At 41.2% G+C, this 16,637-nt stretch overlaps 2 protein-coding genes across 6 annotated transcripts in view; both read right to left on the reverse strand.

Annotated features, from left to right (window-relative positions):
• The window catches only part of LOC135207734 (chromatin-remodeling ATPase INO80-like), a 75,092-nt gene extending 71,914 nt beyond the window's left edge, over positions 1–3,178 (reverse strand). The window contains exons 1-2 of the mRNA XM_064239560.1: positions 3,057–3,178; positions 2,683–2,798 (exon numbers count right to left, since the gene is read on the reverse strand). Coding sequence (XP_064095630.1) covers positions 2,683–2,798; positions 3,057–3,178 — 238 coding nt within the window. The remainder of the gene's footprint in view (positions 1–2,682; positions 2,799–3,056) is intronic.
• Positions 1–16,637, reverse strand: part of LOC135207996 (serine-arginine protein 55-like) — a 332,296-nt gene that overhangs the window by 263,707 nt on the left and 51,952 nt on the right. The window lies entirely within an intron of this gene.

Below are 16,637 nucleotides of genomic sequence, written 5' to 3' on the forward strand. Positions count from 1 at the left end.
TGCATACTATGGTAGTCAGTGGGGGACATAATCTGATGCTAAGTGCGTGAAGGGTGCACGCACACACACACACACACACACACCAAAGACACAAAGACAAAGCACAGCAAAAACAGGAGACGATTCAGAGAATGCACGAAAGCGGATGCAGCTGCAAGCACAATGGAGGGGTCAGGGCCATTCCAGGTCACCGCCGACCATCAGTATTTTAGTTTTTGAGACGTTTCAGCAACAGCCAAAGAGCACTAAATATGAGTAACTCCATCTACAAAAGTGTAGGTTTGTATTAATCTTGGAATAATTGTTGTTCTTTAGAATTAAATAATGTTGCTGTTCTTTGAAATTTAATAATGGCATCTGAATTCCTAAAAAGTCAAGTTACTCCCAAAAAATTCAAAACTAAAAGTTGCTTGAAAATACAGTTTTTAGCTACTGTACTGCAAATTTTATAAACAATATTTAGCCATCAGAAAAAATACTTTTGTACAATGATTTATAGAAGTATAGGGAAAAGAATATGGGAGGGAAGAAACTGGGCTTAATAAGAAAGTAGCAACTACAGGTACAGCAAAACCTCGTTTAACGGACTAATGGGGTGGGGAGGTGTAAGCTAAGCCAGTACAAGGAATAATTCCATATCAATGAAATAAACTTAACTGAGTGGCTAGAGAACAAGCAACCTTTATTTAATTACAGTAGTACATAATAATATTCAGGATAGCATAATACTGATTTTTAATTAAAAATTTGTTATCATTTTGGTGTAAATAACTTTTGCAAACAATGAAGTCATACACCACCGAATTACTGTACATTATCATATTGTAGTTTGTGATAAGTGATGAAATGTCAACATAAAACCATTTTTATCTTATATTATTAGCACATCTTTTGCAATTTTAATGGTAGTGTAATTATGTTAGTACTAAAAATTCATTATCATTTTGGTGGTATATAATAGCTTCGAACAATTCAGTCATATGCACAGGAATTATCGTACATTATTGTATCGTAAGGGGTTTGTGGTGGTGATGAAACGTAAACAAAACAATATTTCCTTTTCAGGCAGTGTGCAGGAAATACATGATATAGAATCAGCTTCTTATTTCGTCTATTTTGAATTTCTAAGGATAAAGTAAAACAGCATTTGTAATACATCACCTTTACATAACCAAATTTTCATTGGATACCTGTTGTTGCAAAAGAGCCTATTAACACAAGTGGCTTTGTAATTTAACCATCATCTTAGTCTATACATAGTACCCTTGGCCAGATTTTAAATGTTAAATCCAATGTCCGTTGATTCTGGATCTGTTAAAACATGGTTTTACTGTACTTGTATATAAGTTTAATATTATTTGAAATTACAAAAGATCATAGTTGAAAAATCTCATCCCGAGACTTTATTTTTTAAAAACCAATGCTACAAAAACTAAAAACAAAAATTTATTTTTTAAAAACCAGTGCCTAAAAAAAATAAATAAATAAAAAGACAAAAACACACTGGCCCACTGCGAGTTAACCCTATAATTACAGTACGTGGTGTGACAAAAGATAAATCACTAGAAGACATACAAATTCTAACCCCACAAACAGCACTAAATACACTGGTCACAGAGTACAGTCAAGCTACATGGTATAATTTTGGTTTCTAAGACAAAAGTTGTTGGTAAAAAAATCACTTCTATAATCAAAGACTTACAACTATGATGTGGTAAAGAAGAAAATTACAGATTTTTATACGACTCTGCATTTTAAGATTAAATCTCAGTACAACAAATTCTACTGAAAAAGGACAAATAAACTGTATTGCAGTGTAGTGAAATATCATGACCTGAAATTGGAACTAATAAAAAAATGTAATAACTATTGGCCATCAAAACTTTAATATCACTAACCTTTCACCCATCAGGTCTTACCATTCATTTCATATACAGCATCATCGCATCCCGATGATCATCAAATTCCTGTGAAAATATTGCATTTTAAGGTTTACAACCTTACCTGGAAGTCTATCTCTAAGAAAATGGTAATTGTCAATTGTCAATTTTTTTTTTTTTTTTTTTTTTTTTTTTTTTTTTTTTGTGTGTGGAAAAAATAATTCAAATTGACTGGCAATGGCCTGACTGAAATTGTAAATAAAAATCCCATTCTTGGTTATTCATGCCAGCCAAAAGGATAGGACTTTTAAAACAACAATTTCCTAAAAATCTAGTTTCTTATGATGGTTTAACCAATGTAAATGAGGCATACCACATGAGAGAAATGGATATATTTATGTACCCAAAGATATTCTTGTACAATGGAACATTGGTTTTTGTATGTAACTGTTCCTCAGCGTCTGATAAAGTCTGAAACGAACAAAAACAAATCATTCCCATAAGGAATAATGTAAATACAATTATTCCCTTCCAGAATATATAAAAAAATACATTTCATATGAATTAAACGCATTTTTTACATAAAGAAAACAAGGAGAAATAAATCGAAATGACTAATGAAATTAATAAATGAACATTCAACATCATTCTTACCTTTACGGAAGACTCGTTACCATATGGAAGACGGAGAGGTACTTGTTTGGAAGGGGAAACCCCTTCCAGAAGGACTTCAGGTATCAAGGACCTATCTAGGGTTACTTGTTTTTGCTTTTTACCAGCGTTATCTGAGGTTGCTTTTTACCAGCGTTATCTGAGGTTACTTCCCCTTTTTGCTTTTTACTGGCACTAGGACCAGCTTGAGTCACTGGACCAATGTGTCCAGAGACATCTGTTGCTGGTCTCTCTTTAAAATTTGCTCTAAGTGAAACAAGGCATTGTCACTATGTTGGAGACATGGGTTACAACATCTTTGTTGGTATGATAATTCTCCAGAAAACCTTTTACATCACTCCACTTGAAAAACATGTCCTCAACCACTGAAGTAGGCTCATTATCCCCTCTCTTCCTCCTCCTCCTCCTCCTCTGATTTGTCTGCCATCTGTTGCTGTTCTTGCTGAAGAAGGTCTTGCAGCTTTTCAGTGGGTAGCTCTTCCCTGTGGGCATCCCCTAACTAACTCTTCTACATCATCGCCACTCACATCCAAGCCCAAGGACTTCACCAGAGATACTATAGATTCCACAACAGGCATAGAGATGTTAGGGTCAGCCTCAAATCCTTTAAATCCTTCTTGAGACATTCTGGCCACAATTTCTACAAGCAGAGTTCACTGTCCTGGAAGTCACTCCCTACCAAGCCTTTTCTATAACTTATGAAATTGAAGACATTACAGTGATCCTTAAAGAACTCTGCTTTGTTAAAGACATTACCCACTTGCAAACATCAGTTGGCTTAAATTCTTTACTCTGCCAGGATGGAGTTGATTGTTGAAACTGACTTGCCGCACATTCTAGCGAGATCAGCCAAGCGTACACCATTTTGCATACTTTGCTACAAGTTCTTTCTTCAATTTCATACTTTCTCGCCTTCTTTACAGAAGGGCTGGCACTTGGAATTTTCTTTGGACCCATGGGGTGATGAGGAATACAAACACCCGAGTTGATGCTCATTCCAAGAAACAAAAGTAGGATGGGTCATAAGAGAACATGGGAAGCTTTGTTTGGGTGTTCAGTACAGGGCCTATTCACGAAGTGGGCCTTGGAAGGACCATTGCTGGATGTATGAAATCTGGAGAAATCCGTGGAGATACCAGTCAAAATTTCATGGAAAAAAAGGTCTATGAAAACTGAATCATATACCACTCTATTCCTCAAACTTTGCAAATTGTTAATACTGTATATTTTGCATTTTTCATACACAAACCTGTACTCTTTAATAAGAATAGCTTAAGCAAAAGCTGGTGTATTCATTAAAACCTGTTAACAAGCAGCTAGTGAGGGCATGGGAGACCTACCCATTGTCACTTTCTCCTTTGGCAACAGGTACATTTGAGGGTCGGTTAAGAATTGAATTTATGATAAAAGACTTCACGTTTGCATATCAGGAAAAATGCAAATTATCTTTGACTTGCTGTTTGTTCTATGGAAACAGAAACATTTTGTCAGTGTGTTGTGTAGATATCTGAGCTCTGCTTGGACAGAACACTCTCACTTACGATTTACTCCGTAGTGGCAGGCATCGTCCAAACGGCACTGGAGGTGGTATTCTTCCCATCTAGAAATATTAGCTTCCTTGTCACATACATCAGCATGGGAAGGTTGACTTCTGCAACCATCTGCACATCCTTGCATATATGAAAGGGTCCAGTGCCAAAGTTTGGTTTGTAACTTAACTCCCAGAAAGCAGAACTTGACTTTCCCTAGTAAGACAGAAAGACCAGCCTGGAAGGTAGAATTTCATGGAATTCCACATAAGTCTGGTCTAACCAACCAACCTACAACTGCAACCCCCCACCTTTAGGGTGGGCAGAAGGAATAAGGCCACTGGCTATTGAGCGGTATACTAGACACCATTCTAATGTAGCATATTGTAAGTGAGATGCTGTTCTGTCCAAGCAGAACTCAGCTATGTACACAACACACTGACAAGCTAACACAACTCATAAGACGTGAGCATCCAAGGACTTAAGGGTGACATCCCTGATCCACAGAGAAGTATTTGGCAGTACCAAACACCTGCCCTCAATACCCGTCATATCAAGAGGTTCCTCCAGAACACTGACCCAGACATCCTCAGTCTCGCTCAGGGTATAGTCATCCAAACAAGCCACATGACATGTAGGCCCCTAGACAAACTCACTAAGTAAGAAGATGATGCTTTTGGATATTTCCTTTTTGTACCTGCTCACATTAACCTTTAATGGACAGATTGATCCTCGAGAGTAGTAATACAGGTACTTTCCTACTTACAATGGGGTTGGGGTTAGGTTCCAATAAACCCATCGTTTGTTGAAAAAATTTTATCTGGAATATAAGCTAGCCTACACTAGGGCAATCAGTACTTTCTTCACATATATACCTAGCCTACACTACACAGTTACTTATGCATATACAGTATAGTAATTATTAATATATCAGCTAAATCTCCCTGTTCAATGCATATTAACTTACAATAATCAACTCAATTCCTGGCAAATGTTCTTGCTCCTAGTTAGTAAAAATGAATATCTAGATATACTTAATTATAAGGAACAGTCATTTTTCATTATAAGTTTTCACGTTGAAATTTAACTTTAATACGTCTCATTGAGTTAATTATTTTTTAATTAATAAATTGAGTAGAAATCCGAAAATTCCGTTTGTTATTTTCACTTGTTTTTATCATAATACGAACTTTACGTTATGTATGTTTTATCAGTGTGAAAACAACAGTAAAATGTGCTCTTTCATGCCCAGTAGTTTTGATTAAAATAATTTTCTCAGTTTTATCTACGATTGTGTTTGAATTCATATCAAAGTTTGGGAGTTTTATTTTATCATGTTTGCCGTAGCATGATAATAGTCATTCGAGCCTGACTTAATATTATTTTTTGGCTTCAGCTACAACTTGCAGTTTAAATTTAACAGTACAGGCAGCCCTTGGTTAGCGGCAGGGGTTCCCCATTCCTGGCCACCAACGGCGAGCGATTTTCGACGCTTAGCGATTTTAATGACCACAGCCGCCACATACCTTCTTTCGGAATACTAGACCAATTAACAGCGCCAGCATCATAATCCCGCAATGGCACAATAAGTAAAATTATATTTATGAAGTATAGTAAGTACTAAAGAATTTACTGTACAGCAGTACGATACAGTACATTATAGTATTATAAATACTGTAAAGTGAAAAAAGCCAAGCTTTAATCCTTTGGGTGTCTAGAGTACGTAAAGATATAATAAGGTTTTATATAGTGTACAGGTAGCTGTAGTGTTCAAGTCACGATAATTTGTCTTACGATAATCCGATTTTATGAGACACCAATTACAACAGCCTCACTTTATTGCATTTTCTAGTTACACAATTTAAAACAAAAACAGCAAAAGATTAAGTACAACCGAATTGGATAACAACAACCATTTGCCTTGTATTTCAATCATTATACTATAGAGCACTATCACTGTAGTTGTTATAAAAGACGTTATGTAGAATAGGACCGAGATATCTTAATTTAATAACTTTATTCGCTATTGATCAAAGATCACTATAGATCAATAGGGAAATATATTGTTAAATTTAAACCTAGTTACAGCTGAAGCTGAGAAAACTATTCAAGCTGCTAATGACCATTATCGTGCATTGGCAACAAGGATAAAACTCCAGTAAATGTATGCCATCAAACACAACCTTAGATAAAAAAATTTTAAATCAAAACTACTGTTCTTGAAAGAACACATTTTACTAATGGTTTCACGCCAATAAAAGATAAATAATGTAAAGTTTGTATTACAATGATATAAATGAAAATTGTGAACGGAATCACGTATTGTTTTACTCAATAAACATGCCGCCAACGTAATCTGTTAACGAAAAAAGAAATTAGTTCACAATCACATTGAGATATATTCAAGTTATATTTCCACCTAAAAACATGTCGTATAAGGGAAAATAACCTTGTATCATATAAGTCAAGTATCTAGATATTCGTTTATGCTAAATAGAAGCAAGAAAATTTGCTCAGAATTGCGTTAAATATGGCGAAACAAACTCGTATTCGCCATCAGCTGATTTCCAAACCAAAACATTGGCTGCTCCACAGAATACCAGCTTAGCTCTACCGTAGTGTTTTATAATACAATAATATGAGAATACATACAATATTATTGAATACTACAGTCAATGTATAACTTTTTATCTTAATTTTGTCACTATGCCATCTACATAGCAGCGGCATCTCAAGCTCGTACAGTCGTACCTCAATTTTTTGCTCACGTAACAAAGCAAAAATCAAGAGTTGCACAGTTATATTATGTACTTCTATCCCATAGAAAATAAACAAATTGCACCATTGCAAAAATGTGCATATGCGAGGTTTGTCTTTTAAAATAAATTTATGCAACAATTGTAAATAAAATCAACTTGTAAATGTTATAAAAACGTGATTCAACAAATTAAATTTTTATCAACTGGGCACAGCTGAACAACCTATTGTCTTCATCATGTGAAGGGCTGTTACAAAGACTTCAAGTGGACATGCGTACTGCCACTGTATCATATTTCGAAAAAAATAAAAAAAAATACCCTTTAAAAACAACATTTTTCATGCCAATATTTTAAACATAAAAGCATGAAAACAACAAAAAGCTGAAGTTTCATTAACCCTCTTACACCGAAGCGGTTAAAAAACAAAAAAAAAAAAAATTGTTCTCACCCGTGTGCCGGAGGTGTTTCAGAGTGGCGCGGAAGCGGAAAAATATTTTTTTCAAAAAATCACAGCGCGCTTAGTTTTCAAGATTAAGAGTTCACTTTTGGCTCCTTTTTTTGTCATTGGCTGAAGTTTAGTATGCAACCATCAGAAATGAAAAAAATTATCATTATCATATATAAATAATGCGATATATGATAGGGCAAAAACGAAATTTTATATGTGACGTTTATAGATCGTTCGTCTACCCCGCAATTAACTAAATAATTTTATTTGGAAAACGGCAGCCATTTCTTTAGAATATCAGCTGATTTTTAGTAACCGCGGGAAACCCAAAACCCGCCAGCTAGAGATAGGAAGTTCCCCAGTTGGGGGAAAAGAGTTCTATCAGCTGTAGGGACGTATCTCAAAAGGGAAGGGTGTAGGCAGATTGGTACTTCTTAGACCTATACCTTAAGCTCTCTTTCCTGTGACCCCTCTGCTGGCTGTATGCTTGTTTTCCAGGATTTGCCTTTGATCGTGGGGGGTTAAGCTGACCTGCAACCCAACTGAATTCTGTCTCAGTCGGCTGCGAGACGTGATCTCGGACAGAGGCCAAATTACCTGCCTTCCTTTAGGCCTACCCAGGGCGTGAGTGGCGCGCCGATGACCCAGGCCTCAAGACAAAGGGCCCCCATACTTTCCTACAAAGAGCCACATTTTCTTCAAAGGTCCACACTGAACACGACATCCAGGTACGTCTTGTGGAACAGCATATTGCCAGTCTCTCCTACTTAAATTATCATTTTGATCCTCATTCTCCCAATTCAATTTCCAGCAACAAAAGGAATTCATCCCTTTGTTCCCTCTCACTGCCTCATGGCCGCATGCTTCCCCTTGTGTGATCGTCCCAGACCAATGGAGTCATTGCATACTTCAGTGAAACTTAAAAGTTCCTTCTCCCCAGTATTAGAGAATTAATTAATCAAAGCAAGAAGTCATTTTTTCTTTTATGTCGTTTAATCTGGGATTCTTTTCCAGATTCCATGAGTCACGTGCCGTCTCTCTGTCCGCAAGTGTGCATTAACCCAAGTGAATGAAAATCAGCTTGAATTGAATGAGACTATAAGCCCCAACGTGGGCAATATCATTTAACTTTTCTCCAGGCCAGCACGGGCCTTTTTGTAAATAAATAGTTTTAAAGTAACGAGCTGAGTTTTCTGGCGACCTTCCCTCTAAAGAAAGAAAAATCATAACTATCAGTTTACGGTAAGTTCAAGCAATTCCCTCTTGAAATCCCTAAATTATTTCCGTTACGTATCTAGCTTCTCCACAAGGCCCTATATACGTAACATTGGCGAATCTTGCCTGGATTGAACCTAGCTTGCTTAAAAAAAAGCCAACTATGGACGTTAAACCAGTTGTCGGACCTCGCCGAGGATCGAATCCGGGCTTGCTTAAAAAAAGCTTGTAAATCGCGTATCCGTTTTGTAAAACGTTAACGTAAATTATTTTACAAAAAGTAAATCAAGCACACTTGCAGGGAAAGAAGACACACTGACTCACGGTATGTATTCCATTCATTAATATGATTATTCTATAACCAATGTTAGCTTAAGGTACGTTTAAGTATTTTTATTGTAGAAGTGTTTAAAAGAGCGTAGGTAGAAATCTTATTATTGTAACGGCGAACGCGCCAGAGCTTTATTTTAGCGGCGAGCAAACAATTTGCCCCGCGAATTTTCTGTTACTTTGTGCTGTCCTCGTAGGAGCTCTCACGAACACGTGTGCAGATAGATGCCAGAAAGAACCAGATCAAAACTAGGAAGTGCTTTGCCAGGGTTTATTGCTGTGTTTTGAAAAGCCTAGCTAGTTAGGAGTGTTTTACTAATAGTTTTACGGCAAAAGAAGTGTACGAATTCTTTTGTTTTCCTGTGATATGTTAGGGAATCCATTTTAACTTAGTTTTCATTCCAAGTGTTTGGTAACCGCGTTACCTCTCGGCTAATTCAGCTTCGCGCTCATCTCGCGCCTGCGCGGTCTCAACCAACCTTCGTCTCATTCACAGCGGCAGCCATGTTTTTATCCCTTTAAACATTACCTAAACAATTTAAGCAAAGTAACGTAAGTCTCAAAGTTTTAACGTAAATAATATCGATCTCGGTACTAGTATCTATCGTCCTGCCAGAGAAATTAACGTAATTCGCCTTGAATAAGAAAGTAGAATTTTGTGTTGTAAATTGCCTTCGCATTTACAGAGAATCAGCTGTTTTGAACGACATGCTGCGCGCTAGCAGCGCTACCCAGCTCCTTCACATTTTTCACCTCGCATCGCTCACTCGCGCGCTGAGCGAAAATTTCATTTCACTTCGCACTTAACGTAGCCTCATTCACAATTGTTTTAAATCCTTACCGTCATTTCACTGTTCAGGGACCTAGTAATCTTACATAAAGTTAACGTAAATCTCAAGAGAGTAAATCACAAGAATTGTTAACGTAAAACGCGTCTTTGTGAAATTCATATTGAAACGCAAATAATTTCATAAGTGCAAGCCGCTAACATTAACGTAAAATCGTTCAACACGAGCGCGTTATCATTTTCATAAAACGTTATCCAAAAGCAATTCTTTCATTAAAAACGTTAACGTAAGTAAATCATTTAACGCAAGTTGCGTCATATTAAACGAACATTAGTAGTTCAATTCAAATATAAGGGAGTTCATTCACATATCATTTTTCACCCTCTCCGAGAGAGAGTGAGAGAGAGAGAGAGGAGAGACGAGAGAGAGAGAGAGAGAGAAAACCAGAACCCAGTATTCACGAAGCCAAGAGTACTACATCTTACCATTAATTATAGCATGCAGAATTAACATTATTTTAGTCTCTTGTGTCTTTCATTTACACAGCGTGATACGTACCGCGCCTGTGTCCATTGCAGTTTGCAAGCATTTATTTCTTTCATTTACCGAGTACTTCAGCGAGGGACTGAGCATTCCTAAAATTTCCATTACCTGTCGTTGCCCGAGGGGTCTTTTTCATTTTCTTTTATCACAAAAAAACAGACTTGCGTTATACCGCAAGCACAATTCGCACAGTGTGCCACGCAAATTCATTACTTCCAGACAGGAAGTCGTTACCAGTTTAGGACTGGCCACCACCAGTGCACGTCAGGTCTTACCATTTCACAGTGCCACTAATTCTTGACACTGTCCATCGACTGCTGCTGAAGTACTCCCACCTTTTTACTTTCTCTCCTCCACTATTACCCTCTGCCATGAGCAGTGCCATTTCACTTCAGTATATTTAAGTATACTGCATGTAGTGTCCGGGACACACCAGCACGATACCAGTGCTCCAAGGAACGCCTCCATAAATGCCATTGCAACCTGTACAGGCCGTACAGGTAGCCATTAAACCTGCGTGTCCATCCTTACGGAACGCCCAATTCATTAATGTCCGTGTACAAGGGTCAGGATCCTTCGGAACACTCAACAAAGGGAACGCCTCCCGAAGCGCCGCAATACCGCCCTAAGTGCTGACAAACCTGCGTGTCCGGGTCCTTACGGAACGCAAATAAGTGTGTCCGTGTACAAGGGTCAGTGATCCTTCGGAAACACTCAACAAAGGGAACGCCTCGAAGCGCCGCAATACCATAGCCCTAAGTGCTGACAAACCTGCCGTGTCCGTCCTTACGGAACGCCCAATTCATTAATGTCCGTGTACAAGGGTCAGTGATCCTTCGGACCAATCAAGGGAACGCCTCCCAAAGTGGCCATCGCACCTGTTACAGACGTAACATGGTAGCCCTATACCTGCGTGTCCGTCCCCTACGGAACGCTCATTCTTATAGAGTATCCGCCATTTTGGATCACTGAACCAAGGAACGCCTCCTCATAAGTGCCGTGCACCTGTATTGGACCTACAGGTAGCCCATTCCAACGTCTCCCAAGTTGGGAACGCCCGTAAAGTGTGACGTACACGACACACTTCATTCGATTTTTTCACCCTCAGGCAGAAGGTGCCATTCACAAAGTGCCACCGAGCACCCAGTCTTTTCACTTTTCATTACCACATTGCAGAACCCATTTCCAAGTGAGTGCCACTTTCCACAGTAGGCACTCCTATTCCATTCAGTACCCTTTCCTGGCCATTATTTTCATTTTTCTTTTTTCTTCCGAGCCTCTACTGTAGCCTAAGGGAAATGTCTTCCCCTGCTTCCCGCGACTTCTTTGCCAGAGAGCTAGAGAAGCTCGGAGCCCTCATAACTCTGGGCAGGGAGGCTGGTTACACTGGACCAGCACTTGACCAGTGGATAAAGACGCAGCAGGCTGCTGCGCGCGCAGGCAAAGGAAGAAAGCGAAGCAGAGAGGAAAGCCGCAGAAGCAGAGAGGAAAAGAAAGAGAAGCAGAGAGGATAGCAAGAGAAGAAGAAGAGAAAGCATGAGCTAGCTCTCCTAGATGACGCAATCTCTCTGCTAGTTTACCAAGCCCCAGACCATGAGCTGGACTCTCCCGTAAGAGGTGGTTGCGGAGGTTCTGCACCACTTGTTGTGTGCGTGGGCATGCTGTGGATTCCGACCAGTGCCCAAGTCGGTCTCTACCTTGGGAGGAGAGCTTCCAGGGTGAACTTCTCCAAGGCTACCATGTAGCCCTGCCTGATGAACAGTCTCCTACGGCCTATCAGTGGGTACAAGTCATGGCCGACACCCGAAGCCAGGTCTTCCCTTATTTCCAGAAAGGCATTGCCTAGGGGTGCCAAAATCCAGACGAACGAAGAAATTCAGTTTGAATGGATTGACGGTAACCTCTTTATTCGTTTCCTTCGTTCCTTCTGAATGTGGAAATGCCCTTTCTGGACCAGGTGACCAAGGAAACCACATTGTGCCGCCTGGCCGTAGTTTGACCAATTCCATGATGTTTATCAGGTAATATTGGGCCGAGATCTACTAAGCCGTATCTCCCCTGGACGCAGCTCCCACTACCAGATGCACTGGATCCCTGCAGCATGCCTCATAATCAACCCTCAATTTTAGATTCAGAGGCTAGTGCCTCCGATGTCCCAGACATCCCTTTTATTTGTGAACCTGGCCCTGACCCAGTGTCAGAGCCAGACGTTTCTCCCACATCATCTCAGCCTCTTACCATTTTACCGCCTACCTCCTCCACTTTGGAAGAGGTAAGCCCACCAGTTAACCCCGGACTTGCTTCCGAGGATGATTCAACGGATGGTTTTCCTTAACCTCCCCAGCGTCACAATCACTGCCAGAGAGGACTTCTCACCTGTGCCAGAGCACACTGCCAGCCTTGGTGACTCCGCAGATTCGCAACCTGTGGGGCCATCTCGGCCTTATCATCCAGTGCCACGGAAGAGGTTCTGGAACAAGCTCTGCCGAGACTGTTTTGGCCGCAAGGGTCACATGTCTGCAAATTACGGAGGGTGCGCGAACCACAATATTCCGGCCATCGCAATGGCCATCACCAATCCTTCTTCACTAGGATACCCCCAGCTAAGGCCCGATAACAGTCGCACCCCTCCAAAGCCATTATCCGCCAAGCCACGTCAGAGCCTACGACGACTCTGGCGCTCAAATCTCCCTAATACGGGAAGATCGAATCCCCCGAGGGCGAACGTCGATAGACGTCATTTAATCACCATCGAAGGTATCAACCATATCAAGCTGATCCTTCCGACCGTCCAATTGAGGGTCACCAGACCTCATTTTTTCCAGAATTTTGACCCTTGCAGTTTGCAAGCTACATTCCAGGAGGTTACGACCCCTCCTCCTAGGGCAATACATGAAGTCCCCTCTCCGTTCAAGAAGCATATGGGTCCTAACCTCATGTCAAATCACTCCAAAGCAAGGAGTCATCGAAATTCTACTTCCATCTAGGAAGTATGTCCACCAACAGTCTCCCCCGTTACCAGGAGGGAGATTGACCATTCGCAGTTTTCCGTTGCAAAACCTGTAACGTAATAGGGCACTCTACTAATTGGCCTAGGTGCCCTAGCAAACTACCAGCAGCGGGCACTGTCCAAGTCCCACAAGGCTTAGCCTTCCAAAAGAGACAGGACCCTCTGTCTCCCATAACCAAGGGCACGCTGAGAGGTATTGCACCTCCGGTACCCGCCACAGGTCCAGTCGACCTCAAACCCTCTGCCAGTGCCACTTGGCAGCACTGAGCAGTGCCAAGCTCCGTCCAGCCTGGACGTAGAGCAACCACGGAACTTGACTTCTGCGCCTGGCCCCGAAACTAGTGCCGGCGCCAAACCTAACCAAGGATCCTCCTACAGGAGATCCTCCAACCAGGCATGGAGCTTACCGCAGCCCATGGCCAACCAAAGTCCATGAGTCTTCTTCACCCTCATCACTGTCGCCCGAGGATGAACCTCCGGCAGACCTAACCTTCATACCTCCTCTGGAAAACCAGGAACTGCCCAACCAGGAGTCAGCCTGGAGTTTTCCCCTTACGACGGCTGTCACAGCAGCCGAAGTGAGGGCCTCCCCTGCAGTAGGTTCCACCTCTACGACGGTTGCTGCAGAGACCGAGTAGGGTGTTCTCCTGCAATCCCTCAGGCTACCACTGCCTCTGCTCCTGCCGCGTTTCTGGCCTTTCCCCAGAGTCGGTGCCATCCGTCTACTCCAAGGACTGGTATAGCCAGGTCCTGGAGGAATAAGAAGAAGAAGAAGAAGGGACGTAACCAATCATTAACAAACTAACCCAAGAGCCACATGCTCTCCTTGACACCTGTGCCCGAGGTACAGTGTCGCATTCATTTGCAGAATGATCCTGGCACCTACCCAGAGAAGGTAGCCAGCCTGATCTCTGCCAGTAGCACTAACCCTCTAACCCCATAGCCATTGTAATACTAACCCTCACTTAAATATAATTACCTCCTTGCATTTCCCTCCTGGTCAATTAACCACTCATCATCCCCACGCATCATTACCTCTCATTATGTATTTTAACAGTTCCGTCGCTGAACTACTGCTGTGCGTACCACACTCTGGAATGATTGCGTCTTCATTTAACTGTATTGAGTAGGTTAGGCTAATGATTTAGTACCAGGGCATTAGGTTAGTAGCAAGTAGAATTTTCAAGTAACCTTATCTAGGGGTAGAGTAGACTGTCGTCACAAGACAACCCGTAGTTATTAACTAGGCTAGACTACATCACTAAATTAAGTTAGTACACTAGCATCTTTGCCTATAAGTTAGGTAGGCCACTGTAGTTAGCTGTATCGCTGCTCAAAGAACTTCAAGTTGGAGTAGGAGAACGTGGGGTAGTCGAGACGATCAATTTATTTAAGCCAAGACCTTCACACCCGAAAGGGAGTGAATGCCTTCTTAACAGGGGGAGCTGTGACGTTTATAGATCGTTCGTCTACCCCGCAATTAACTAAATAATTTTATTTGGAAAACGGCAGCCATTTCTTTAGAATATCAGCTGATTTTTAGTAACCGCGGGAAACCCAAAACCCGCCAGCTAGAGATAGGAAGTTCCCCATTTGGGAAAAGAGTTCTATCAGCTGTAGGGACGTATCTCCAAAGGGAAGGGTGTAGCGATTGGTACTTCTTAGACCTATACCTTAAGCTCTCTTTCCTGTGACCCTCTCTGCTGTATGCTTGTTTTCCAGGATTTGCCTTGATCGTGGGGGGGTTAAGCTGACCTGCAAACCCACTGAATTCTGTCTCAGTCGGCTGCGAGACGTGATCTCGGACAGAGCCAAATTATTCCTGCCTTCCTTTAGGCCTACCCAGGGCGTGAGTGGCGCGCCGATGACCCAGGCCTCAGACAAAGGGGCCCCCCCCCATACTTTCCTACAAAGAGCACATTTTCTTCAAAGGTCCACACTGAACACGACATCCAGGTACGTCTTGTGGAACAGCATATTGCCAGTCTCTCCCTACAAATTATCATTTTGATCCTCATTCTCCCAATTCAATTTCCAGCAACAAAAGGAATTCATCCCTTTGTTCCCTCTCACTGCCTCATGGCCGCATGCTTCCCCTTGTGTGATCGTCCCAGACCAATGGAGTCATTGCATACTTCAGTGAAACCTTAAAAGTTCCTTCTCCCCAGTATTAGAGAATTAATCAATCAAAGCAAGAAGTCATTTTTTTCTTTTATGTCGTTTAATCTGGGATTCTTTTTCCAGATTCCATGAGTCACGTGCCGTCTCTCTGTCCGCAAGTGTGCATTAACCCAAGTGAATGAAAATCAGCTTGAATTGAATGAGACTATAAGCCCCAACGTGGGGGCCAACTATCATTTAACTTTTCTCCAGGCCAGCACGGCTTTTTGTAAATAAATAGTTTTAAAGTAACGAGCTGAGTTTTTCTGGCGACCTTCCCCTCTAAAGAAAGAAAAATCATAACTATCAGTTTACGGCTAAGTTCAACAATTCCCTCTTGAAATCCCTAATTATTTCCGTTACGTATCTAGCTTCTCTCAAGGCCCTATATACGTAACAATATGATATTGTTATGTTACAATAAAGTTTCATACATACTTACCTGGCAGATATATACATAGCTAAGACTCCGTCGTCCCCGACAGAAATTCAAATTTCGCGCCACTCGCTACAGGTAGGTCAGGTGATCTACCTGCCTGCCCTGGGTGGCAGGACTAGGAACCATCCCCGTTTCTATCATATTTTCTCTCTTCCACCTGTCTCCTGCGGGGAGGCTGGGTGGGCCTTTAATTGTATATATCTGCCAGGTAAGTATGTATGAAACTTTATTGTAACATAACAATATCATTTTCATACAATCAACTTACCTGTCAGATATATACATAGCTGATTGGCACCCTTCGGTGGAGGGTAAGAGACAGCTACTATATGGAATAGACAGGTAAACAACATATGTTGTAGGTAAAATAAAACCTTGGTTCCTACCTGATAGGTGGTAGACTTGGTGGGTGTTCTGCCCAGTAGTCTGCATCACCTCAAGAAACTTTCAGCGAGATATGTGATCTATGGCCAAGAGTTCTTGTGGGTCTGCGATAGGGTCTTACCCACTTACATCAGCAGAGCCTAAAAGGACTTTGTCAATGGGTGCTTGATCCACTTATATGACAATACACCTTATGAAGGAGCACACAACCAATCCCGACCACCTGATCCTAACCATGTTAGAACTAAGGATTGTTACGAGTTATCCCCGAACTCGTCACAACAACCGTAACTCAAAACCACTACGCACACATACATATTTTTCAAAAAAAAAAAATTATACTCAACTAATTGGATATGACGAGAATTCTCTTATGAACAACATAGACGGCCGCCCGCCGCGAGCCTGAATCCTCCATTGTTCGAAGAGATTCTCGACCATATCCAAACAGAAGAACAGTATATACAATTTAAGGATTGG

Source organism: Macrobrachium nipponense, chromosome 34 (assembly GCF_015104395.2).
Source record: "Macrobrachium nipponense isolate FS-2020 chromosome 34, ASM1510439v2, whole genome shotgun sequence".
Taxonomy (NCBI): Eukaryota; Metazoa; Arthropoda; class Malacostraca; order Decapoda; family Palaemonidae; genus Macrobrachium; species Macrobrachium nipponense.